At 43.8% G+C, this 26,681-nt stretch overlaps 2 protein-coding genes and 1 long non-coding RNA gene across 11 annotated transcripts in view; 1 reads left to right on the top strand and 2 right to left on the bottom strand.

The window, feature by feature from the left end:
- The window catches only part of mctp2a (multiple C2 domains, transmembrane 2a), a 50,291-nt gene extending 29,850 nt beyond the window's left edge, over window positions 1-20,441 (bottom strand). The window contains exons 1-18 of one of the 2 annotated variants that reach the window (XM_086108441.1): window positions 20,305-20,441; window positions 17,962-18,049; window positions 16,675-17,580; window positions 14,827-14,886; window positions 14,631-14,736; window positions 12,190-12,332; window positions 12,014-12,090; window positions 11,424-11,538; window positions 11,318-11,341; window positions 6,648-6,818; window positions 5,893-6,023; window positions 5,612-5,798; window positions 3,182-3,275; window positions 3,008-3,110; window positions 2,816-2,918; window positions 2,372-2,473; window positions 2,218-2,292; window positions 1,863-1,982 (exon numbers count right to left, since the gene is read on the bottom strand). In XM_086108441.1, coding sequence (XP_085964567.1) covers window positions 1,863-1,982; window positions 2,218-2,292; window positions 2,372-2,473; window positions 2,816-2,918; window positions 3,008-3,110; window positions 3,182-3,275; window positions 5,612-5,798; window positions 5,893-6,023; window positions 6,648-6,818; window positions 11,318-11,341; window positions 11,424-11,538; window positions 12,014-12,090; window positions 12,190-12,332; window positions 14,631-14,736; window positions 14,827-14,886; window positions 16,675-17,580; window positions 17,962-18,049; window positions 20,305-20,327 — 2,628 coding nt within the window. In that variant the 5' untranslated portion in view covers window positions 20,328-20,441. Of the gene's footprint in view, window positions 1-1,862; window positions 1,983-2,217; window positions 2,293-2,371; window positions 2,474-2,815; window positions 2,919-3,007; window positions 3,111-3,181; window positions 3,276-5,611; window positions 5,799-5,892; window positions 6,024-6,647; window positions 6,819-11,317; window positions 11,342-11,423; window positions 11,539-12,013; window positions 12,091-12,189; window positions 12,333-14,630; window positions 14,737-14,826; window positions 14,887-16,674; window positions 17,581-17,948; window positions 18,121-20,304 lie in introns of those variants that run through there. The other variant, XM_086108442.1, reaches the window with a different exon arrangement.
- On the top strand, window positions 3,482-4,216 carry LOC147206536 (uncharacterized). Its single transcript, XR_015100628.1, has 3 exons — window positions 3,482-3,635; window positions 3,707-3,802; window positions 3,881-4,216. It is a non-coding gene; the product is annotated as an uncharacterized LOC147206536 (long non-coding RNA).
- A 725-nt stretch (window positions 20,442-21,166) lies between the features above and the next one.
- Window positions 21,167-26,681, bottom strand: part of mef2aa (myocyte enhancer factor 2aa) — a 66,491-nt gene continuing 60,976 nt past the window's right edge. For 5 of the 8 annotated variants that reach the window (XM_086109160.1, XM_086109159.1, XM_086109164.1 and 2 more), the window contains 2 exons: window positions 26,508-26,631; window positions 21,167-25,815 (listed from right to left, as the gene is read on the bottom strand). In XM_086109160.1, coding sequence (XP_085965286.1) covers window positions 25,443-25,815; window positions 26,508-26,631 — 497 coding nt within the window. In that variant the 3' untranslated portion in view covers window positions 21,167-25,442. The remainder of the gene's footprint in view (window positions 25,816-26,507; window positions 26,632-26,681) is intronic. The other 3 variants (XM_086109162.1, XM_086109165.1, XM_086109166.1) reach the window with 1 other exon arrangement.

The following is a 26,681-nucleotide window of genomic DNA, read 5'->3' as shown; positions in this document are numbered from 1 at the left end:
CCTAATTGCGGATGATGTCTGGGAGTAGTGGGGGGGGGGGGGGGGGTCACTGTACGAAGAAGGCTGGCCTCAGAGTGTGATGGAGCATGGACGCTAAGGCCCACTCGTTAGCCTTTTGAGTTAAGGTGGTCGTTTCGTTTTCTGTTCAATGTTTGCGAATGATTGCTGAAGAGAAAAAATCGGATTAAACTCAACTGGATATCTGTTTAGTGTAGCGCGTGTCGTCACTAGGATTTTGGTTGTGTTGAGTAGAGGTGTGCATGAATCAGCCGTGACTCGAATTGAGATGCAAAATGGCCGCAATAAAATTAAAAAAAAAGCCAAATGTGAATTTGAAGCGCAGTCTATGAAAAGGGACACCCGGAAGTGTTCGTTTGTGTCATTTTTTTTTAGTTAGCTATAGAGCATTTCATTAAACGAATAGCGAACACAGATTTTGGATACAAGTCTGAGTTCTAGTGTTGAATGCTTTCAGCATGTCTCACAAGTCGTTCACCACAATAAAAATGACAGGGAGTAAAGGAGTCACAATGTACATCGTGATCGGATGAGCTAACAGTGAGTTTGATTTTTTTGTATTTGTTCTTCTACTGTTGCACGGGAAAAAATTTCCCACGCCGTGACAGCCGGTCATTGGCCCAGAGCGAGAAGGCTGCCTGGCCGCCGAGGCAAACAAGCCTGCGCTTCGCTAGCAAGTGGAGGAAAAGAGCTCTCACAACATTGGCAAAGTTTGGGGTATTTTTAACGTATGATAATTTCTTTTGGTGATTCTGTTGTCGACCTTGGTTTCCCATTTTTCGTTTACGGCCAAGAATTGTCATTTTGGGCCGTCCCTAATTTTTACGTGATTTACGTGAAGTGTTATAGTTGTCCAGAGAATAGCCATAAGCACACATATGCTATATATACAGTATATATAGATATATATTTTTTGGATTGTGTCGGGTCTCTCACACTTTAAAAATCGATCAGGCTTTTAAAAATTGTGTACTCAGCCTGAAAAAAAATCAACAGTAAGTTTCCCACCTGATAAAAGTTACGTGTCATAAAACTAGCATATATTCCACACCTTGGCGTTAGCGTCTTTTCGCCGACCCATCACATGTCAGATCTGCAAATCTCCAATGGCAAACATTTTCCTCCAACCTGCTTCCCACTCTTCTTCTTATACAAACGCCCGCATAGTTCTCTCCCTACCTATGTATCTTTGTGACCCCCCCCCCCCCCCCCTCGCCTTGTCTGTGCGTCTTGCCGTTTCCAGGCTGAGATACGTAGGCCCATAGCCTCAGGGTGAATCACTCCTCGGGATACGCCAGGTACGAGTTGCATGTCATCCTGAGACGGCGCAGACGGAAAGAAAGGTGGCGAAAGGCTAGCTCTTCACTTCGCACCCCGTCTGTGACCGCCCACTCACCCTGGCAAGTGCGCGCTCTTAATCATGACATTATGGAGTGCCGCTCTGAGAGGGATTCACGGGGGCGACTCGAGATTATTTTGGCTTAGGACCTTAGATCACGTCGCCTCATTAAAAACAGTTAAACAGAGACATTGAAAACGCCGGATCACATCTCGGAGGCAGGCCGTCACTCCTCCACGTGATCCTCCGCCGTGATCCCTCCTCACGCCTTCCCTCGGGTTCAGAGGCTTTGCTCACAAGTCTGACGCACAAACGCACCCCGAGGTTCGACTCGAAAGTCATCAGAATCGAAGGAAAGCCATGCGGGGTTTGATTGAAGGATAAAGCGCATACAAGCGGGACCAAAACAGAAGGCAGACATTGTTTTTTCATTATGGGGGTATGGAGGGGGAGAGGGGGGAGGGTGGGCTCAAAGGCAATACATGAACGTGAGGCAACGTCTTACCAGAAAGGCGATGAGGCTCCGTTGGGTGCTCTCCCATTGAAAACAGCTTTTAATGTACCGCAATGTGTACAGAACCGCTGTGCTGATTTTCCGAACCCGATAGATATTGTGAGCAAGAACCTAAATGGGGAACAATTGCAACCAAATAGCGGTTGGGATCATTGGAGATAAGAGACATGATGTTTTTGTTGTTTGTTTTGTCTTTGTGTTCATGACTGAAATGAGGCTTGATCACTGAAAAAATTTGTCAGGACTTTTTTCTCCCTGTATGGACAGGGAGGGGGGACTTCAAATGTGTGTGTGTCAAACTTTTTGGCCAGCCTTTCTTTATCATAATAGACGACTGCGGTGATACCTTTTTGGAGAACTTTACATTTTCTTCTGTGAATTTTTCTTCCTTTGGTTGGAAACTTCTAACACCAGCTCGAACCTAGCAGGAGTCAGAAGAAAACAATTCTTTTCAGATCTCAAACTATATGGTGCATCTTTTAAAATGATTTTCCGCTTACTTGATTATATATAACCTCTAAGACAAGTGTGATGGTTCCTTTGGCTGGGCCAGTCAAGTCCTCCTTCTTTAAGTAGAGACAAATCTGCTGCTCGTTTTGAACCTTTGAACACAGTCAGACAATATTGAGTAAAATCGACTTTTGAATTGCGCGTACACAAAAACAGGAGCCGCGAGTGAATTGATGATTATTGTGGCTCAGTGATGAAGTGCTGCCACCATGAGTGAAAATACAACCCATGCTTTTACGCTCTTTATGGCGTTCAAGCCATTCTTGCATTGGTACGCCAAGTTAAACAGTTGACCAATTTCTTATATATATATATATATATATATATATATATATTTTTTAAAGGTGGAGAAAAAAAATGTGCAGCAGCTTTCCTTTTTACAACGTCAACGGGGAGAACAGAAACGCCGTGGCCTACACGCCCGACAAACTTACAGTCAGTAATGGAATCGCCACTTTGCCCAAAAAGCCTGGTGCTTTGTCTCCATTTTCATCCAGGATGGTCAGCTCCACCACATCATGAACGTCCTTAACGGGGCTGCGGCATGACAGCGGCAGACATGCTGTAATATAAACCATGAAAGGTGGGAGGAAGGGGTGGGGGTGGGGGGGCATTGGCCTTCTTACAATGTGATTGCTTTGTTCCACTCTGGATTGACGCTCCTGTAGATGGTGTGAGTTTGAAGTTTGCCATTTCCGAGCGCAATCACACAATAGGGGTTGCTTTTCCCTGCAAATGGCAATGCGGCGTTCATAACTGACATCAAATCGTTGTTGAAAAGTGCCGCGGCGAATGGTTACCATTGATGTCCGTGGCGGGAAGCTCATTTGCTTTTAAAACCTTGACTTGGAGGAAACCGATTTCTCCCGTGGATTTATACGAGTTACGAAGGCTCTGCAGGAAAAAAAAAAAATGGGGAAAACAAAAAGAAAAGACACTCAATTAGCAAATGTAATGAGAAATCCTTCACCGCAGCTTTTGGTATACAGTAAATATTCCCATCCCCGGAATTCTATGGAAAGGAATATCCTTCACCCGGAATAAAAACCTATGCATTAACATTTTGACTACGATATTACATGTTACCGGAAGTTGCGTAAGCGGAAATTCCACTACCCGGAACCCGGATGGAGGTGTAATGCCGCGGGAGCTTAAATACACGCAACGCCCACCCGATGCGACGGAAAAGACAACGCTGAAACAAGTTTTCACTTCGCCTTTTTCGATCATCAGATTCTAAACGACGACGTGCAAGTGAGTTTTTATTGCCGTGCGTTTTACTGTAATTGTGAATGATTTTAACTTTATTCACTTACGTCCCGTAGAACGCGGCACGAGCTTAAAAGCAGCACCCACTCGACACGACCGAAGAAACGTGTTCGCTTCGCCGTTTTCATTCATCAGATTCGAAACGAAGACGTGTAAGCGACTTTTTATTGGCGTGCGTTTTACTGTAATTGCGAAAGATTTTAACTTTATTCACTTATTATGTCGTGTAGATCATCGCATCGAAACGTAGAAGAACTGTAACAACTGGAGCGGAGCGAGTGAAATGCGTCCGTTTGAGCGAGGCTGGACACAAAGTTAAAAAGATCCAGCAGACACTTGGAGTCGGAAAGACGCAAATCTACGAAACTTTAAACAACAAGGCATCGATTCAACTCCTGATGACAAGCCACCATCCAGCAAGGAAGCAATGCAAATGGCAACAAAAATCCTTCAGTATGCACAAGAATTACCAGACATCGGTGATCAACGGGACAGTTACTTGCAACTAGCAAGAAAACTGTATGACACGCAGGCAAACGTTGTCATAAACCAAAGAATGCATCCAACAAAACAATCCAAAATACATATTTTTTTTCCCAAGACAGAAAAAAAAATAAACATTAAAATACTGTACGTATTTTACTGTTGTGATTTTTTTTGGATACACCTGTATTGCAGTTTTTGTTATCTAAACAGTTTTTGGACAGCATATTTTTGTATTTTATTGATTGTGTTGTTACACGTGCATTTTGTGAACATACTTGCAGGTTCATAAAGGACATGTACCATGCTCATTTCCCAAATGAGGAATTTCTGTTATCAGGACAAATTGGACAGCGCAAACACGAGTCCGTACTAGAGAATATTTACTGTACAGTGATCCCTCGCTATTTCGCGGTTCGTTTATCGCGGCTTCAGTGCATCGCGGATTTTTTCAAACATATTCATAAAAAATAAATCTCCCATATACATGGAGTACAGTACTGTATATATTTATATTATATATTTTTTAACCTGTATATGTTTATTGGTCGCTACTTCGCGGATTTTCGTTTATCGCGGGTGGTTTTGGTCCCCATTAACCACGATAAACGAGGGGTTACTGTAACAACTAAAAATTGAAGGAAGAAGTTTGTGTTTGGCTATTTATGAGTGTATTAAAGCCATTAGTCATGTTATTAACGTTTTGTGCACAGCGCTTTGTTCCAACTGCGACTGTTGAGAAAGCGCCATACAAGCAAAGTTGAGTTGAGCGTATCATGGGTCAATTTCTTCATCCCACTTGAGACGAGGCAGACCACCTCTGTTTTTATGGGCGCTCGCTTTTTTTTTCTCTTTGTGCTGCAATTTACAAAAATAGTGGCCGGGTTGTCATAGTAAACAAAGGTCGTACGTGGTTTTGGCCCAGTAATCGAGTGGAGGTGAGCCTTCCTTCCGAAATGTGCATGTGAGCGTGGCGTTATGAATTTTACTGGACTATGACAGAACAGTGGGGCTAATTTGCATAATACCCATCCATCCATCCATTTTCCGATCCGCTTATCCTATCGCGGGGCGGGAGGGGTGCTGGAGCCTATCCCAGCTGTCTTCGGGCAGTAGGCGGGGGGCACCCTGAACCGGTTGCCCCCCAAGCCAAAAATCATCCGCACTCACACTCACACCTAGGGACAATTTAGAGCGTCCAATCAGCCTGCCTTGCATGTCTTTGGAATGTGGGAGGAAACCAGAGTACCCGGAGAAAACCCACGCAGGCCCGAGGAGAACATGCTTGCATAATACCATCCCGATAAAAAATTGTCCACAGAAGCTTTTTCAAGCGTATTTTCCACTGCTTAACAATATTACGCTAATGAATGAAAGTCGTGGGCATTTTGATAAAGCCAACGCGCACGATTTCTGACATATCAAATGCTCCGCACTTCTCGAAATGTCTTTGTTTTGTTGCAAAAGCTAAGACTTACAAATTTCTCCACCGTAGCGTCTCTCTCATCCGGCTTCTCCAAAGGAGCGTTCTCGATGTCGGAGACCGAAACTCCCCAGCAGGGTAGCAGGGTCACCAAAAAGACCAGCCTGCCCTTTCCTGGATCCAGCATTTGAGTGTAGAGCTGCCTCTCATTAAACACAAGGTTGGATAGGTCAACCTCAAACCTACGACACGCAAAAAAAGGGGAAAATGGTTTCACCGGGAAGGTAAAGGGGCTGCGCGGAGGTGAGCTAACATTACCCAGCAGGAAGTACTCACATTCCCCACGATTCCTCACCCTTCCTGCCTCTCTTTAAATGCACCTGCACCTGCAGAGGTTCCTGGTGATCTGCAAACTGATTGAAGTCAAACCGCTCTCTCCACTGGGGATTGGCTTGAATGCAGAGGTTCTGCGAGACAATAAAGGCAGGCTCATCTCGTACATGCAGACATTTACGTTTACGGCGTTATCAAACCGAACGGCGTCTGCGTGACAGGTGGATTAAGTCACCGTGCAGGACAACCGGAGATGCTCGCGCGCCGGCGTTGGCGTGCGGCCGGCACACTCCGGTAGCCACGCTGGGATTGTAAACGCTGACAGCTCCCAATTAGAATGGGCTTTGTTCGACAAACAAACAAACAAGTGGAGAGGGACGGCTGAGAGGTTGTTTTTTTTTTAAAAAAGAAATGACACGACAGCGGCGACACGCCGACGACTCGCCGGGTTGGGGAGGGTGGGAGGAAAAACAAGTCCAGGTAGATGAACGGAGGCGTGCTGCGTATGCAAATGAGAGAGGCAACGGAGCCCGGCAGCACTGAGTGAGTGGCAGCCCCGGCCCGCTCTAATGAGCTGCCTTTGCCGCGGCCCAGTGAGCCAAGGTGGAGGTGAGTCACAGACGAGTACCCGCTGCGGCGAAGGAATCTCTCCTCCCCCCGCAAAAGATAAAACAAAGTAAAAAGAGCATGTCACGAAAAAGACAGGAGAGCGTGAGAAACCAGGGAGGGTTTTTTTCTTTTTTTTTTGAAAGTCTAACCTTGCTCTTGTATTTCTGATCGCCCAGACGAAAGCGGACATAGATGTCGCCCTGTCCACACTGCGGCAGATCTTGGCCCTCCACCAGGGTGATGGCCAGAGCCCCCGTCCACAAGCGGCTCTTGGACTGACTCCTCTGCATCTCAGCCGGGCTCTGGTACTGAATCGCCTTCTGTGCAACGCAGATGTTGTGTTATTACCATGGCGCAGAGGTGAGAAGATGGCATTTTTCCAAGGGATCAGACTTGAGTAGCCATTTTGCTGCCGACATTTTTTACTTCCTCCATTTAAAAGCAGATATTTGAGATGTTGAGTGCGGCCTTATTTAAGTGAATTGTTTGGGGTTGTCCGCTACAAATCTGGCTCATGTCAAATGCATCGTCTTGTGACAACCTAAAAAAAACACCAGCTGCAGTTCAAAAATTCTTCATCTAATTTGAACGAAAAAAAAAAACATAAACAGGTATTGTATATATTTCCAGTCGTTAACATTCGGTAATTTTGTATATTTAATTACGTCGTTTTTGTTGGTGCAGCACTTGTAACCATTTCAGTCCTGATTAGCCTGTCAGCCCGTGTCAAGTTTTTTTTTCCTTTTAAATACAAGCACTTTAAAAGTTCATTCATTAAAAAATAAAAAATAAAAAAAAGGAACCCAATATACGCATGCAGAGACATTTTCTTTGGTTTTCATTGTGACGAGTTACGAAAACAAATGTACGGGCAGTAAAAGTATATTTTTCATTCTCTACTTTTTTTTACTTTGAAGTAAAGGAATTGAGTCACTGTTCAGTATGTAGAGGGTCTACTTTGGCAACGTCTGGTTATAACCTTGGTTTCTGTTGTGTCTCAGCGAATTTTGCACAACAGGACAGACATCAAAATAAACAAATCAATCAATCAGTCAAAGCAATAAAAAGATTGGAATAAAGACACAAACGGCATAAGAAAAGACACACATTGCGCAGTCAACACCCACGATTCACAAATGCACGCTTTTTTTCAGCTATTCACTGAAAATCTCAACCGTTCGCTCCTTTTGCGCTCTTTCTGAAACGACCTAAGATGTCACAATATTCTGCCATAACCCTTGCTCATAAGAATGTACAAACCGCTGTCAAGGGAATATGTTGAGGGGAAACATTCCGAACGTTCCGAGGTCTTTGCGTGAGAGCCACGAGCAAAGTTTAGCCTGTGTTGTTGAAGGAAATTACAGAGAGTCTTCGCCGTGTGCATGGACAACACTTTCAGCACGTTTATTTTTTTCAAGCTCAAATCGTTTGTAAGCCATTCATTTTTACCGGTCATGTTGCCGGATGAGTTTTAAATGATATTGGGATGTTTGGGGCGCTTGCGGATCCCCCTGTATGCCATTTACACTGCGAATGTGGCTAAATAAGTAAATAATGTACACTGTGTGACAGAATATGCTGTTGTGCGCAGCAATTTGTTTGATACAATTCTACGGTCGTCAAGACTATTAAAACATTGCCGGCGCAATTCAAGTGTTTCACAATAACGACAGCTTGACGTGTTCCATCACAACTAGGAGGGTCCCGGAAGGAACCGATACGCCACCTTTAAGGTTCTACTGTACGTGCAAAGCGCTCGCCCTCCCCTACCGCATACATGTTGCCGCCTCATCCTGACACCTCCTCATGTTTCTCCGAGCGTTTTAAAAGTAAGACAAGGGTTTACACTTTGCAACACATCTCTGCTGGAGGACATTAGCACATCTCTTTTCTGACAGGCAAGGCTGGCGAAGAAAGAGGGCGAGCGAGAGGGAGAGAGAGAGAGAGGAAAGAGAGCAGGACGACAGCGAGAAGCCAGATGTCCCGGGCTGTGACAGTCCCACTCATCACTGGCTTCCAGGCTGAGTGTTGGGAGTCAGGACACTTGGCACGCCGCGCCGGAGACAGCAGGCGGCAGTGAGTAATGATGCACAGCGAGCACGCACACGGCTCTCTCATCAGCATATTATGCAAAAAATGCAGCATGTATGGCCCACATTGCAGCGCGTTCGTATGCGGGTACATCCTTGAGATTCATATACTCAACGGTCACAACATTAGGTACAACGTGATGAGATCCAGTCGTGTAAATTTTGCTCTCATAAAGGTAATAATGCTCCATTTTGAGAAATGTTACTCACATTCATATTCATGATTGCGATTTAGCCGTAGTGTACTTCACAGTCATGCAGATTAACGATCGTATTATTTTTACTGTTCTTTAATAATCCTGAATGTTACACCAATTTACAGGATCTCACAAAAAAAAAAAAGTCAATTTACAGTCGTCTCAAAATAACTCAATACGCAGCCATTAATGTCTTAATGACTCGCAACAAATGTGAGTAGACCCCAAAGTGAAACACGTGCAGACAGACACACGCCGAGTTTATCTACACGAGGATCTGCCACGCATTGACTACGATGCCTGAGAGAGGTGGTGTGGTGGACAGATGTGTCCCATTTCTGGACTAATGTGCACGTTGACATTAAGTATAATATAATTTCAAATTCAACTTACAACAGTTACCCGAAAACAAATAATTGTTTTTTCTAAATGCTGCAAAAACTCTCTCCAACAACCCAGGCTAAACCTCGCTCCTGTTCGACATACTGCACAAAGCTTGTCCCTAAGTCGAGATGGATGACTTTGAAATACTTCCAACTGTACTTCTTCCCTCTTAAGACAGGGCATTATTTAGCATTATCTCCTGGGCATCAACGAATAATGGAGGATACGTTACCCCTACTACCCAAAATGCAAATAGATGAAGTCGTGAAGAGTAAAGACTTTGAATATGTGACTAGAGAACACACAGAAGACAGAACTGGCACCTCAAAATGGGCGTTCAGTGAGGCTTGAAAAACGGGACGTAAAGCGCTTGTAATTCTTGATCCTTTAGGGAATTTTCATGAAAGAATGTTCCAGATGTGTGTGTTTTTTTAAGACTTTCAGGGTTTCCAATCAAGGGAAAAATCACGATGCGTCTCCTTTAACATGACATATGTTCCCATGCTTTTGCCTTCGTCAACATGTCGGAAATGGAGGACAAGCTTGGCAAACGGACTCTTCCCGCCGGGCACCGCGCAGGGCCGTAAGACGGAGGGGCCTTGATACGTTTCCCTGTTAGAGTCCCCGCGAGGCTGCTCAGTGTGTAAAAACACAAACAGCAGAGAGGTTGCGCCAGGCCGCCACTAATTAAAGAGGAGGACCATCATCCCGCTCAAACCCTCTTTGATTGTCCGGCTTCCCGGGCTGGAGACAAACAACTCCGGCCGCCGCCCGCTCCACCCCCTCCCGCCTCGCTACGGAGGTCACAACCTGCTTTGCCACCCAATCCGGAGGGGATCAAAGCTCATCTCGGGGACCTGAATTAACACGGAACACCGCAGGCGAGGCCCTATAAATATCAGCCCTCTTCAAAAGGAGAAAGAACAGAGGGAGTGGAGCGGCGATAGAAAACAGGCCTCAGCCAAGTCGTCCCAAGTGTTTATCTTGGCCAGGTTTCTATCTCAGCGGCCAATAAAACAATTCCACTTAGCCGTAAGTGGCCCCCGAAGAGAATCTATTCCTGGTCCTAAAAAGGGCCGCACGATGGCTTCCATATGGCGAGGCAGCACGGGGACAGGCGCAACGAGCTCGGAGCCGCGTCCATTTGGCCTCCGCCTCGCCACTGTCCGTCCGCAGCTGCGATATTACTCCCTAACATCTGGGTTATTGCCCACTTTGCCTGGGAATTATCAGCCGTGCCGATCTTAGGCATGTCGCTCTGGCAGCGTGCCGCCGCCGCCGCCAGAGCCTCCCCACACGTTTGGAAACAGAGATTTTACTCCCGTCTCCCGTGATGGCAACACACACACACACGGGGAGGGAAAAAAGCACGTTTGCAAAGACAGGAGGGGGCGTGGAGCTGTAAAAGCTGGCGATTCAGCACTTCCAGGATAGGTGTTAAAACGCCGTAAAGATATTGTCAAAAATGATATGAGGGAGGTGGGGACAGTGGGGGGTGCTGGCATTGTTACATTGTCAAATTAGCACGATGACTTAGGCGGCGGAAAACCGCGCAGAGTCCCATCGCACATTTTCCATCTCCCTTTGAGTACCTTTAACCATCTGCAGTGAATGAAAATGGCTTCATTCCTTTGTCATCTCATTTCAAATCGAGATTGTCTGCTGGACCATCAAGAGACAGAACAGTGGCAGCTGGAGTGACTGCATAGGTGTGAATATAAACCCACTCGATGCAGCGCTCGTCGGTCCCAAACAGCCGCGCAACTGTTTCACAGCGAATCTAATTACGGCGGCGCTATACTGAAAGCCACGGAGAGGCGACGCAACTTTGTTTACTACCAACCGCAAATACCGCCCCTGTGATATTCACCTAAGAGTCCCTTGCAGGACAACGCGGAGTCAATTTTATTATTTTGCTTTGGATCAGACATATTGTGCTTCTTCTGCTGATAAATGAGAGGCATCGCAAATATTAAAGCACACTGTGAAACCAGCGCAGTGGTGTTGAAACCAAGGTTAGAACGCAGTCCGGCCACCCTTTTTTTTTTTTTTTGGTTGCACCGTAGCACAGTGATCTACTGCCCCCTAGTGGGTTTTCTTTAATCAATAAAACCCCAACAAGTTGAGTCCATATGTTGTAAATCTTACCTTAGTCTTTTTGGCTGGCCACCTCTGTACAAAGAAGATACGGACAAGAGTCAACACGACACAGTTCTCCGTGCTCGGCGTAACGTTTCAACCCACAAATAATCACCCAGTTTCGTTTGATGGTGGCGTCCCGAAACATTAGGCACACGTCCACGGAGATGACTCCCATGTCGTCTTCTTTGCTTTTCGGATCAGTGAGGGGCAAATCCAATTCATAAGTCCTACAGAGAAAGGTGATATTTGATTTCATATCTCCTTAACCTACTTTATTTACATATTTATTTTCCTGAGATGGTCAATTGGGAGATTTTGCTGGCTGTAAACGGTAATGAGCCAACTTGTTTACAGTACAATATAAAAATAAAAAGTCCCCGGATGTAGTGCGTATACGTGTGACTTTTTAAATTACATTTAGAAATAAATGAACTTCACATAATCTACATTTATTAAACTGCACCCATATGTCCTCATATTCCTCCTCACCCATATTTTAAAACAGCCAAGCCACCATAGCAGATAGCAAGTGGTGGTTGCGAACAGGAACGGCCGATGTCCGTAGTGCCAAAGCCGCCCATTAACATTGATGCGGGGGAGAGTTATGAAATACTTTTTATTGTCAAACACATTTTATTGCCTGCACCTGTCTTATATTGTTTTCATAATCCACGACACAGATGTAAAGGGACCGCCACTCACTTGTAAAGTTCGAAATTCCTCAGCGGAATGGTGCTCGAACCCATGAAGTCATCAGTAGTTAGATTTTTATCATAGACCTGCAACGAGTCGATAAAGTGTTCATTTGAGAGCGTTTTGCCCGTGTGAAATCATGTATTTCCATTCCAATCGAAAGGTTTGAGGACAACTACTCCTACCCGGACATCCACAATTTGCTCTCTGTCCCGCAGGGGATAGGAGAAGAACTCATTCCACCTGGGATTCAAGTTCTTATAAACCACTTTGCTCTTGTAGAACTGCTTTCCTTCCAATTTGAACTTCACGTACGGGTCGCTCGTACCTTCGAAGCACAATGGGTACATATTAGCATAATGTATGGCATCGTGAAGGTCGTCGAATTGTCTTATATAAGAACACACAGGCTGATTCCAGAGGAGGAGGACATGAAGAAGGAGGAGGAGGGGGGGGGCGGACGGGAGGTGTACCACACACACTGCCGTGTAGCCGTTTAATAGTGAAAGAGCCGAAACACTCGCCAGCATGAGATGAGCGGAAAGCGAAAATCTCGAAGCAACCAGTGTTAATCTCCCAGGCCCGTTAATAAAGTCTGGGCCGAGGGTATGAGACGTCTTTGTTTCTGCGATTGCAAAAAAAAAAAAAAAAAAAAAAAAAATGAAAGCCATTTCCATGCCTTCATTTGTGTAGGGGTGGGGGATAAAGGGGTGCCGGAGAGAGCCTGCAGGGATGCTTGAATCACATGACAAAGGCCCTGTGGGGATGGGCTGTCAGGCCTGTCAGCTCCCTACTCCAAATGAACATCTCGCAAAAGGCAGGCAGGACCCACAGCAGCTCCACCCTGCCAGCCTGTGACAGGGAAACCTCCAGGCAACTTGACAGGAGGAGAATGTGGCAGCTCGCGAGGAGAAAAGCTTTGGCACAAGTGAGGACGGTGACGATGGAAATTAATGGCGGGGGAAGGGGGGGGGGGGGTTGCAGTGGGGGCAAAACCCAAAGAGCATGTGAGGGGGCTGGTGGCGTGGGTCCTTTTCAGAATATGTAATGACAATGTACGCCCTTGGTGAGCCTTTGGCACACCGCTGATTGTTGGGCAAACAGGGGCGAGGCACGGAACGTGTGTGGCTTGCATCATCACGCTGCCATCTTGTCAGCGAAAAGGGCACCACAGCGTGTAACTCTCATACAGTGAATTCCAGACCCACCCGCAATTGGTAAAAAAAATGCCATGAGCAAAGACGAGACTACTTGTATTTTATATATGCTGTGTATATATATACATACATATATATATATATATATATATAACACACACACACACACACACACACACACACACACACACACACAACTCAACCAATGCTGGTAAAAATTCTCCATATATAAAAAACAAAAAACGAAATCTATAAAAATATTCACTATTTTTTTCATGGAAAACGAGGGAAAGAAGGTGGGAAAAATCCCAGGAATGAAATGGAAAATCATCCCCAGCCGCCCCAAAAATAGAATCCGCAAATATGCGGGTGCCAAACGGCGACGATGCAGCGGTTGACTGTGGTTTTGAGTTGTAATTTCATCCGTCACCAGCAGATGTCTTAGTAGTGCTCGTATTGGGTCTTACATTGATTCATAATGTGAATCGGCCAAATAAATTCCTGCGGATTGTGAATGATATGCAGGACAAACGTGGAAATACGATAATAGTGAATTTTGAGAGAGATGATTTTTGTGAGAAAAAATATATATACTTCTTGCACTTAATATCGGTTTCTTGTTGAGCAGTTTTGTGCCGTCATTGAATGGTCCTTTTTAGGCAAAAGAGCTCTTTGCACTGGGGAAAAATATATATGTGGTTATTTGTTATTTACTTCAAACCCTTTGTTGTTGGGTTTAGATAGTGGATCTTTTGTAGATGCATTGAAAAATGTTTTATCAAAATTGGAATCTTGAAAGTAATAAGAGCACATATTTTGCTCATATACACATTTTTTTGTCCATATTTAATATTGAATTTTTGTCTTGCATCCGGTTGGGAAGAGAGTGAAGCACCGGCGAAAAATTTCTGGCCGCCTCCAAGTGAGACAAGCATGCCCGTTTTCGGATAGATAGAAATTATATTCAATACCACCGGTGGCCACTGCTTTCCCAATTTCAATTTTGCTGGAGTGATGGCGCTCCGGATGAGGTCAATAGGCTCACCAGGAAGTATTATTCAGATTTGTACGGGTGCCTCCTGTGATTCATTTAAAATAGCAAAATAACTTTGTGGAGGCTTTGCTTCTGCACAAAAGTGTGAGTGTACGATTCATTTCAGACAGTTAATTGCCAGTGAGTGTGATGGAGTTTCAATATCCCGATGAAAGGATGGATTCCTTTATCGCATTCTTTGCGCTCTCGTACTGGTCTGACAGCATACTTCTCAAGTGTGCTGACTGCACACGACCGTAATCCTTGACAGAAGACGATATTCTCGCAAGCAAACGCGTTCGCAAACTTTGGCAAGGGTCCAACTGGCCCACACGAAAACATCGAAACTAAAAGTATGGTGACAGGAGTTGAGCAATCAAGATCAAGTTTGGACAGGTTGTGAATCCGGAACATGTTTTGGGTATTGTTTGCCTACCGCGTCTGTCTCTGATGACCAGGTTTTGGCCACGTTTCAAGCTGATGCAAAGCAGGTATTTCTGGAGCGGGGCCGGGACTTGGACGTCCAACCCTGATGATGAAAACTGCCCCGAGGGACACCATTCACATTTAAAATGATCATCGCAAGTGATTGGACAACTCCATTATGGCGAAGAAGTCAGGTGGGCACTCACTGAGTTTTCCAGGGGGTCGGGAAGAGTTTCTTCAAAGAATTCACATGGTTCACTGGACATCTGCATTCAGAAAAAGTCAATTTGATGAGGTGAATGCAAAGTGAGACGATTGACGTTTTCCGAACGCAAGGACTTCAGTCCTCGAAACTGTGCGCCGCTTTATGGGACTCGCCCGTTGGCCCGGAGTCGTCGTCGTAATTACAGCGGTATCGACATACGTTTTGAGGCGCGCAATCAACTAGATCGCGTCATGTGTTGTCACGCGGCACAAGAAGGCATGTTCAGTGAGTGCCATGCATGAAAGGGTTAAGGCTGTCGCTGCATTTGCATCGGCAGATAGCTCATTCATAGTTGAGTTTTTTTCCACATTTGGATGAGGCCTGATTCCGATCTAGGTAGAGCTTGTCTTAGTTTCAACAACACGACCAAATCCCGGGTGGTCGCTTAACTTGACAGGACAAGAAGCCTCGTTCTGTGAGGTTGCACCAACACAACAGTATATACCGCCGATGAATAAACGGGGATTAGGTGTTATGAAAGCACAAAAGAAAACATTAGCATGCCAAAGACACCGCTGAACATGTGCACCTCGGACCTGTGTACCAACTCGCCAATGGGTTACAAACATAGTTACAAAATCTTGAGTAATTTTTTTAAACCCTTGCAAGACTCAGTTTTTTTTTCTTTGTGGCGCAGTTTTGTGAATCAACTACTTCATTTGAGGAGCAACTGGTTTTATTTTAAACAATTAAAAATATGACAATATAAACCATGAACAATTGGGTTTTTTTTGAGTCAACAGTTTTGATTTCTTCAATTCACATTGTATACAGCAGCTACTCTTATTTTCTTGTCTAGAAGCAAAACAAAATTGATTATTATTATTTTCTTTTTTTTTTTTTAAGATCTGCTCAAGTGATTTTTAAAAAAAAATTTTTTTTCATTTATATTGCAAAGTCAAAGCTCAGGACTCTATCGTGAAAACAAACTAATAAGATTACGGATACATTTTAAATATTTAATTTAATATTGATATACGTTTAAGATTACAGGCCATTTTTGGGAATCCTTGAGTACTATGAAAAGTGCTTTCAAATCAAATGTTTTATTATTAGCCATTTGCCTGAAATATTGTTGTTCAAAGTATTGAACACGGCTGGAGACGGACGTCTGTGAAAAGTGGACTCCATCACCCAAGCACTTAATCAATACTGTGTTGAACGCGCTAGCGGTGTCAATCTTAGGTTACCTTAGCTTGAACGTGGCTTTGTTGTCTTTTCTTCATTATCTCTTTGTGAGAATGATATTTGCCAGAAATGTAGCTTATTCGCTGCAATGCAAATGATGACTTTTAGCGACTCAGCGACGCGTTTCGGTGCACTAGTAGCCAGCGAAAGCCGTTGCTAGCTAGCTGCTTCTTGGTTAGTAGCACAGAATTTGCCGCAACCTATGACTAACGGGTGGTAGTTTGACGTGAGCCCAGTCAGGCTTTCCTGGAAACATTTCGCGAGTCCGACTTTGTTTTGACAAGTTCGCTCTCCAATGCGTATTAATGAGGCCGAATTTTGACCGGCAAAGTGCAATGCGAAACCGCTGATTTCAAGCCTCGCCCTTATCATCAGCAAATCGAATCACTTAACCCACCCACGATGGATGTGCCCAAGCTGCATATGAATTGTGAATGCTCTGATTTTCTACAGCTTGTCAAACTATCTTGGTGTCTGCACTACTCCAAAATTAACTCCTTTCGATATTAGACTAAACTGGGAGGGAAAAAGGGTTGTATGCTTCTCTCGGATTTTGACATTGACACCAGACACAGATTTAGCAAATGTATTTCAGACTGACCTCAATTTCCTCCGGAGTGCCTCCTTCCAGTGAAAAGTCCTCAATGCTGTTCTCGTTTGGGACGGAGGAAAGCGCAACATCCGTGTCCAGTCCCTCCATGTCCGTCAACCACGGCATGGCCAACTGGTCCTCGCCGGACAAACAGTACTCACTGCCACAGTCTCCGCTCCCCAGAGGTTTACCGAGAGAATCCAACGTGGCGGGCGTCTTTTCCCGCTGTTCGGACAGGCCGCCTTTTCCAGACGTCTGCTGGAAATGCGTAGCCTTTGAATGCGCGTTGACGTTAGCTTGTTCTCCCAATGAGTTTGCTCTGGCCGGCGCTTCGGAGATCAGCGCTCTGTCGGCTGAGATGTCCTCGGACAGCCAAGATCGTTCAGAGCTCATAGCGGAATTGGGCATTGGCGAACCGGCTTTGGTAAAGACGGATCGTGGGACTGGACAAGGGTCGAAGTTAAACAAAGGCCCTTTCCTCTTGGCTTGCAATTCAACGGGTATGTTGGCTCTTTTCTCGGTGCTTGGAGTCAGCACATTGTGAACTCCCTCGTTGAGACTTGGCGAGTCAATTGGGGAAGTAGTTCTATTGGAGCCTGCGTCTGCAGGAAACCGAACGCCAATGTGCCTGTCAAATGAAGTCGAGCCATCTGGGATGGAGCCGCTCGCAACGGAATCGCTATCGCTCAATCCAAAAAACGTAGAGTCGGACGTTTTGGGCAAGGCGGTCTTCGGAGGGAGACCTTCGTCCGGCTTGACACTGAGGTCCGGTACAGATATGCTGCGTCTGACGCCGACTTTTTTCTTTTGCTTCTCTGCTGCCTTCTTACCCGGCTTCATCAGATTGACCAGCTTTGTTTTCATGCGGAGGTTGTCCATCAACTTCTTTTTCTTGACCTCCATTTTGAGTGGTTCCTTGGAAATGAAAGAGTCGACATCACCGACTTGAAATGTGTGCAGACCAAAGACAACGCAAAGATTTGAATAATGACGACCTAGTGAGAGATAATTGCTACTCTGACTCATAGACTCACATTGTGCGTTAAGCTCGAATGCAATATTCTAACGAATTTGTACGAACCGAGGAAAGCCACTGGAGTCGTATTCTACCCTGAAACAAGGTGAAATTACAACGTAAAGAAACCAAAGTCATAACCTAACATAGAACTGTAGTTCAATTAGAAACGGAAACATACTCATGACAAATCTTATCCATTATCTTATAAGGCCAAACATATTTCCCGACAGTGACAAAGTTCGACGATATGTCTTCACAAACTTACGCTGCTCGCACACCGAAGTTGAAGAGCAAGCTCCCTGTCCCGTCAAACGCCGTCCCGAAATCCAAGTTGCTTTCGACGAAGGCGGCGCGACCATCTGACGCCTTTGATTTAAAAAAGGAGGACGTGCGTCAAAACGTGCCAGTCGGAGCTCGGTCATTGGTGGGAGTGGCCCCACCGGCTGAAACTGGCCATACCTGTCTTGCGAGGTCGAGTTTCAAAACCTGTGAGAAAGCAACTGTTGCAATTCAGGGCCAGCCGTTAAATTTTTTTTTAAAAATACCTCCCCGAGGTGTACGAGGTGGGATGAAATGATTTCTTAAATGCTGCCATAAAATCCACGTTGGGAGTGGGGTCAACCGTTGCAATCCGACAGGACATTGCGGAAATACAAATATACCCGCCCTGAATCAAACACGCCAACACATTTATTGACTGTTCCGACAACGTTTCTACAAACATTTTAATGTTCTTAACTGTATTAAATTCAAGAAAATATTTTTTTGTTGTGGAGTTAGCCATGTGCTGAGCATCCAGGGCCCTGATACGTTATCTCACAGAGGTGTGTACACCCATCAGATTTTTGTAATTATTTCATGATTTCTTCTCGCGGGACTACACTGAAGAAACGACTGTACTGATTGCACAACATTTTCAATCTACAGTCCCACAAATGTATCATAAAATGGTGACCTGTAAATGTCACAGGAATAAACTTCTAATTTAAGGAACTTTATTTTATTGTTTTTTATTAATTGTATTGAAATAAGAATAAAGAAGCATGTTCAATTTTATGAGGGGAGCTATATTTTGTCAACACTGTCACAGTATTGAGATCAATGTTGAGGTTGAACAGGGTAAGAACCTTTTCACAAGTGAATTTCAAATCTGCAACTTTGTCGTGAAATTAAAAATGTGCCTTTCAATATGGAAATGACGTCTTTATTCCTAAAACATAAGACTATTATGAAAGAATACACATTTTCTTCCTAAAAAAAAAGTGGACATTTTTTTCAAGCAGGGATGTCTGTCTGATTTACGTGATGATTGTCACGATCATATTTGAGCAAAGGCGGGAAAAATGCTCAAATTCAGCCTGGCTTTTGTTTGCGTCGCTCCTGCTTTATCAGTGAAACCCTCACTTCCTGATTATCCCAAAAATCCCGCCGCACAGATCGAGCAACAAGACGGCGCCATATGAAATATTGGCCATCTCTCTGTCACTTCAGGTCTTCCAAACTGCATCTCTACTACCTCACAGCCTCCTCGCTCCATGTTTGTTTACTCATCATTTGCGTTTGCAAAGTATAAACTATGTCTTTCCCCGTCCACACAAAAAGTGAATACGAAAAGACCCGGTGGGTGTTCAACTGTGTCTCTCCCCATTCTATGCCGGCAGTAGAGTGGAGACTGTATGACAACAGATGCGTTTGAGTCTGGGCCCAAGCTTGTTCAATATTTGCCCAGGTCTTAACGGTGGATCAGGCCCACACGAAAGAACCCCAGCTTGGCTCCCGGTTGAAAGGCGGGATTTGGGAGGATTGGAACAGGGCAAGCCCCTCCGGCAGGTGGCCTGTAGCCCCTTCTTGCGCAACTCAAACAAGGCCCGAAGCCCCTTTGGTTACTCTACACATGCACACTGGACCAGTTCCTGCCTGCTGCACAGCTGGTCGAGGGATGGCGAGCCACGACCACGCACCTTATAGCACGAAATAGATCTAAAATGCCAAATACACAAGGGATCTACCCCCCCCCCCGCTTTTTTCTTCTCCTCCGCTTTGTACTCTCATGTTGAAATAATTATAGATGCATAACTGCAACAACAGCATCATTGTGAAGTTTTTGTGCAAGGTTGAAGCTGAAATTGAATGGTCAATTTGTTTCCAGTTTTGAAAAGAACAACACTTATAATTCATTTTCGATGATGCTTGTCCTCAAAGTTATTTCTATTAACGGATTGAAACTGTGAGAACTCATTCTACTTTGTCAACATCGATGACGATTAAAATAGGATGCTTTTTTTTACGACTACTAAAATAAAGAGGTTAGATTGTTTTTCCCCCCTTTTGTTCTGACTTTCCACCAATCCATTTTCCATTTTCAACTAAGGCACATACAGATAAACAAGCATTCACACGCACTTAAACACCTATGGACAATTTTGAGTCTTCACTGAACCGAACATTTTTTTCCCTTAATGTTGGAGGAGAGGAATAAGTTGAGCACCTGGAAACAGTCCTCGCAAGCACAATGAGAACATGCTAAATCCACGCATCTTACATCACATAAGTGCGATGCAGACGAGTTCACCACTGCACGTGAGCACTGGACATTGAAAATGGTCAAATTGATTAATTACCTGGTCAGTGTCTTCTGTTTCATATTACTAATGAATGTGAAAATGTGGTCGAACGGTGCCCGCTACTGTTCAGGAAAAATTCTTTTCGTACTTCAACATTTCGATGGAAATTAAAAGATGCGGGGGGGCTTTAGGTTTCGTTTTACCATTCGTGACAGCTTGTTACCTATCTTCTTCGGCGTCATAAATTCAGGGGTAAAAATTTAACTAATTATTCGTGGTTGCACAGCGCCACTTGCATGCCGGGTGGTAGAACTACAAGTTACCGGTTTCATAGTTTTGTCCGAAGGATGTCCACAGGGCCAGAGTGATGCAAATTATTTGTGGTGTCACAGCGCCACTAGCAGGCCAAATACTGGAAGTACAACACGTTGAAAGGGAGGCCAGCGGCCAGGGGTCAAACCATCAGGTAGAACAATTTCATACGAGAACAATTGTATGAAAATGTTGGTAATTAAGTGTTTTAAAGCATGATTACATAGAGTACTTTTTCATTTGTCATTTGTTGCATTAGTTTCTGTCAAACACAAATGGGCACTGTTCCACAAAGCAGAATTGGACATGGTGTAACAAAATTTGTTTTTCGAGCTCAAGTACATTTTAATGCTCCTCAAACCAATAATTCTTTGACCGCATCAAATGATTACAGAATATTTTACAGGCAAGTTTCACTTTTTAAATTGCATGACTGCAGCAAATGATTCTCATTTACTGAGATGCTCCTGTAGCTTTGGGGAAAGTATTAAAATGGGGCTATTGACTATGCACACAATACTAATGTGAATACATTAATGTGGTTGGATTTTAAAAAAATAAATAAATAAGATCTAGCGGTTGCAGTTATCATGAGTACACACAATGATAAAGCATAAAGCCAATAGTTGCATTTAATGGGCAAGTCAAAGATGATCCAGACTGAAATATACACTGATGTGTTTAATCAAGATTGTTTACTCTCTCGGTGTGTGTGTGTGTGTGTGTGTGTGTGTGTGTGTGTGTGTGTGTGTGTGTGCGCGTCTTCACAACAAGAGAACAAATGCCATGTCAGCGTTTTGTCTTTTTTTTATATATATACTGTATATACACAGAAAGAGAAAGATATAACCTAAATGACACATTAAAAGCCAGTATTTGTACTTCTCTGAAAATACAAATTTTGTACAACAAATATCTAACAGCATAGTATTTCAATTGCTCAATAAAAACTTCACTTGAATATTTTTTTTCCTCATGAAAAGGATGAAAATAAAACGCACTTTAACTTAACATTTGTTTTCTTTTTTTTTTTTGAGGTGGGAAAAAGAACAACTAACTTCATTGTTGGCAACAAAGTCCAGCTTGTGCCGCCAAAACGGTTTGAGCAGTCAAACCGAAAAAACAGCTTTTTTTTTTACTGAATAAGTCAACTAATTGAGACTACAAACACTGAGCAAACACACACACTTGTGTTTTTTTTTTGTTTTGTTTTTTTGGAATATATATTTATATAGGTATATAAAAGCCAGCAAGCAAAGCAAAGTGTGATTCCTTTCACATTCGTCATCCAGTCGGGAGGAAAAGAGTGCATCACTGTGTATTGGCCTCGCGCTTTTTCTTCTTCATGTGAGGTGTGATTTTTTTTTTTTTTTTTTAAACCGAGTGGTGTCGTATTTCTTTGGGATAAGGCATTTCCTACATGTGCATATTGATACTAGAAAATTCCCTGATAAGAGTAAAACAGCATGAAGTACTAAAAGACGTGTGCTGTTATGTCGGGAGTCGCTTTGTTATTGCTTGTTTTGCCTGCTATGTACTGTTTAAAGATGCAACTGGAAACTACTGACTACAATTTAATGCATTTCGGGATGGGCGTGCATTTTATGATACATTTTGAGCATTTCTGGGTAAAATGGTTTTCGGGGCTTGTAATGACAGTTGGCATGGAAATCGCCATTTGGGAGACCTCAACATGTCCAAAACTTGACTAAAATGCCTAAAAGCAGCTCCTATATTTTGTTGTTCTACTTCTTCCTTTCATAACTTTGCTGCTGTGAATCGGGAATTTCTCCATTGCGAGACTAATAAAGGTTTTCTTATCTTTTCTTAAACTTTCAAAGCGTGGTCCATACACCCGTCACGAGTGGTATATGGGCTCCCTCTAGTGGCCCAAGTACAATTCAGTTGTATTTAACTTAGTTCAATACATCTGCATTGCATCATTGCATCTTTAAATGTTGTTTGATTTAGAATATTTATTTGGGTATATTTTTTATTCATCTTCTGTGAACAATGCATTTATTATTAAGTTGTTTTTTTTAATTCCCGATATGCAAGTGTGGTGTTAATATTTCAAACTCCATGGTGCAGTGGATTCAAATATTAAAAAAATATATACAGTATATTTTGGGATAAACCTGATCTCATCTTTTTGAGGTGGTAATTTGCATGGAAAATAAAAAATGAAGCACTGCTGTGTGCGCCATCCAGGGGCGGCAAAGTTCAACTCATCTCTGCTTTTGATTTTAGAACTGCATGACTCATTTTATATATATATATATATATATATATATATATATATATATATATATATATATATATATATATATAGCGAAGATTCTCCATCCCTGATCTAAAGAATATGATGGAACCTCCAACATCGCCCCCCCCCAAAAGTGGCAAATTTAGAAATTTAAACAAAATAATGCCACAAGAATATGCTTCAAAATGTAAATAACTTGTCAATTAATTTGCCATCAATGTTGTGACAAATTGCTGACCACCCAGGTGTGTAAAAGGATCTGCAAAATTTGGATGACAATGGTGCCTTAGAATAGTCACACAAAAAAAATAGGCAACACTGAAAAAAACGAGAGCAATGAAAATGAGTCTGACGCATTCCATTTTCCCCACTACTGCCTTTTGCTTTTTCATTGGCTTTTTTTTTTTGTGACTTGTGCTGACCTTTGGAGGTTCCACTATAGCATTACGTGGGCGTATGTGTAACTGTGTATTAAATCAATTCATGCAGCGGTGGCACTGACGAGGCTAACAGTCTACCTGTGGGTTCTCCTTAGGCTTTGACATCATATTATCTGTGGAACATATGTGGCGTGTGATCTTAAAAATTGCATAGATTACTGCGGGGGGGGGGGGGGGTGTACGGAGGACTGACGGAACGACGTGAAGTGAGAAGCGCACGGCCAATGCACAGCGACACCTCCGGAGAGTGCCTCATTTGCTTAGGATGGCGATGCCGAGTGTGCTGAGGGGGGGAGGGGGGACGAGTCGAGGCTGTGGCACAGGATCCATTTGTTGTAACATTAGAGCCACGAGGGGGGGGGGGGTTAATTATGAAATTTCACTTGAACGGATCAATCCAAATATTAAAAAAAATCTTTGGAGACATCTCATGACAGGCAGAGCAATTAAATTCTCCTCCACTAGATGGCAGAAAAATACCATTAAGCTGTGTATCTGACTTGTTCAGACTTCAGAATGATGGCTTTGTGCCCAGATTTCACACTTAAAGAGTCCATTTGTGAGTAAAGTAAGGTCAGAATTATTTCTGTTTGTATAGCTTTCGGGACATTTATGTAATGTAAAATATGTGCCTTGGCTTGATTGAAAAATTAGTAAACACTGCTTTGGATGATGAGTCAATGTGCGGTTGAAGCAATTATGACAATGTAAAATCTCATAGGCCAGAAGTCAAATTCGGAGCAGCACGTGATCTCCTTTTAGGTTGCATGCTGCAGTAAATTTGGTGTTCATCCATAAAAATAAACCAATTTTTTTTCTCCTTGTTTTTGGACTACACTCTGGTGAAAACCATTCGAAAAGTGACTTACACAAGTGACTTACACAACAAAGGCAAAGGTTTGGGCTCAACAAAATTGTACAAAAAAAAAAAGGCTTTCAATTGGAAATGTCTTGACATGTTCAATAAATTTGAGCGTGACAGAAAGGCAAAAGATGAGCTTTGATTTGTGATGACGATTGGGCAAGGTGAACTTCATTGCTCGCTTGGCCTCCCAATTTCCTCCTCTTAACTTTAAAGGAGTCACCATATGTATTTTTTCCACCTCAAGGATCAAGAATAACAGTAAACTTTTATATTTTTCATTTTTGAGCTTTGTTTGCATGGGCCGTCTTATTTTATGCAAATGAGCCACTTCTCATTCCGGCCCCTTCTACTGTGCCACAAAGCAAGAACAGCTTTAGGGAGTGGTTACTTGTTGAGCCCACAGTATACAAAAGCTTTCTATTTCATCTTGAACTAATGAGCATTTTCACAAAGCTTCAGGTTAAAGGTTCGGACGTTTGACTTTCCGAAGAGGCCCGGTGTCTAAATTGGTAACATTGAACTATGTTGATGTGAAACAGTAAGCGTTGTATGCCGGGAAGGTGAATTTAGCCTGGGTTGTTGATGTCAATTACGGAGAGTCTTTGATGCGCATGCATGTAGACTTCTATTTAATTATTTTTTTTTTAACCAAATCCATTCTAAGCCCTTTCTTTTTAAGGGTAATGTTTTAAGATGTGCTTGAAGTGACATGAAAAGGTTTTGGATCCTAGTTTCATAGTCGTAGTATATTTACATTTTAAACTATTAATATGGTTACTCACTAAAAAAATTTGAGGAGGTTTTCTTTTTTCAGGGATCGCGCCTCCGCTCTGCGAATGGCGTGGGGGGGGGGGGGGGGGGGATTACTGCTCAAGCAATTCAAAAGTCAGTTTCCCATAATATGTCCCCTAAACAGCAACATGGACGTGACGCTGTTTTTGCAACCGATTCCTTCATTTGATATTCTCCCTCCAGTCCACATTCTCAACATCAATAAATTAGAGGCCACTTGACATAACGACATATGTGTGTGTTTACATCACGATTCTAAAAAAAAACCAAACAAAAAAAAAACATGGCCCTCAGCCTGCTCTGATTGTTTGCGAGCACAACAGCGCAACAGCAACTACATAATATAATTGTCAGATGGCTACAAACAATCTATTGTAACGTGTTTGTCTCTGAACGCCTCTCTGTTCCTGCCTGACAGTCAGTACCTGCTTTCATTGACAAACTGAACCCGGGCTTGTTGAATTATGATATAATTCGCGAGAAGGACCCTTTGCCCTTGCCTGCTTCACACCTGCCGGCGGTTCTATGTCACCCAGGAGTCCATGCGCAGGCGCTTGACCGAGGGGCTTTCCCTGTCGCCGGTTGCCGGCGCTCTGCCCATGCTGAGGGGTGAGTGGAAGTCCGCCCTGTGGTCCTCGCGGTCGCTGCCGTCGTAGGAGCTACAGGAGGAGCTGAGGCTGTCGGCGGGTGAGCGTCCCAGACCCTCCTGTTGCCGGCCGGGGCCCTGCTGCTGCTGCTGCTGTTGAGGGTGCGGCGGCGGCGGCTGATGCTGGGGTGGAAAGCCGGAGGGGGTGACGCGCTCTCGCGGTGGCGAGATGGGTTCCGACTTAATGTTGATGCTCTGGCTCGTGCTGATGGAGAGGTTGGAGCCTTGAGGTAGGTGCCCTCCGCCGCTGCTGGGAGGGGCAACATGTGAACAACATGCACCGGTCAACTTTCAAAACTTGTTCAGAACAAGAGGAATACATGTCTCAAAGTGCATTGGCAATTTTGGCTCTCCCTGCCCACGAGCATTACAGCACTTTAATTACTAGTTTGTTTGGGTTTTTTAAAAATTCATTTCAGGGTGTAAACACAAGCGGCCGCTTGTCTCAGAACTCAAATTATGCTCGCAAGCAGTGACGCCAAAAACACTCACAAAGTGGGTCACTTGATTATTGAGTTTAGAACATCCATGACTGTGGACTTTTAATAGGGACATACAACTTGAAGGAACCAGTCGGAGGTGTACAATATTCCAGCAGGCTTTGACTGGGGGGGGGGGGGGGGGATGGCACTATCTGGTGGACTATTACGAGATGACAAATTTTAATTTGTCACTTGTACTTCTGTTTTTAAACAATGGTGTCGCGGTTTATTCTAACCCCCCAAAACCCGCAAAGAAATTGACCAGTTTTTTTCCACCCCCCACCCAAAAAAAAAACAAAAACAGTTGGACTCCGTAATTTGAATTGCAATTGCTCATAGAATTTGAGATTTTATCTAATTTTGCTCGATAAATATGCCGAAGTCGTCTCAAATGCCGGTCTTGTTTTGTACGCTGCCATCTGACGAGCGTGTCTTCTTTGTTGGGTAGAGTGTTACTCACACCAAAGAATTAAGTGCCGCTTGGCCCAGTTGATGCTGTTGCCATGCTGACATGGAGCCCAGTGAGAGCCCGGGAGAGCTGAAACCCTGCAGGGAGGAGAGCTCTGCACTGCTCAGGGAATACTCTGCAAAAACAACAACACAAGTAGAAACGCCTTCGTCGTGATGGCAAAAG

Source organism: Hippocampus guttulatus, chromosome 4, assembly GCF_054856545.1.
Source record: "Hippocampus guttulatus isolate MCC_2025c chromosome 4, RoL_Hgut_1.0, whole genome shotgun sequence".
Taxonomy (NCBI): domain Eukaryota; kingdom Metazoa; phylum Chordata; class Actinopteri; order Syngnathiformes; family Syngnathidae; genus Hippocampus; species Hippocampus guttulatus.
Note: the sequence above shows the minus strand (reverse complement) of the source record. Positions and strands in the feature narration are given on the sequence as shown.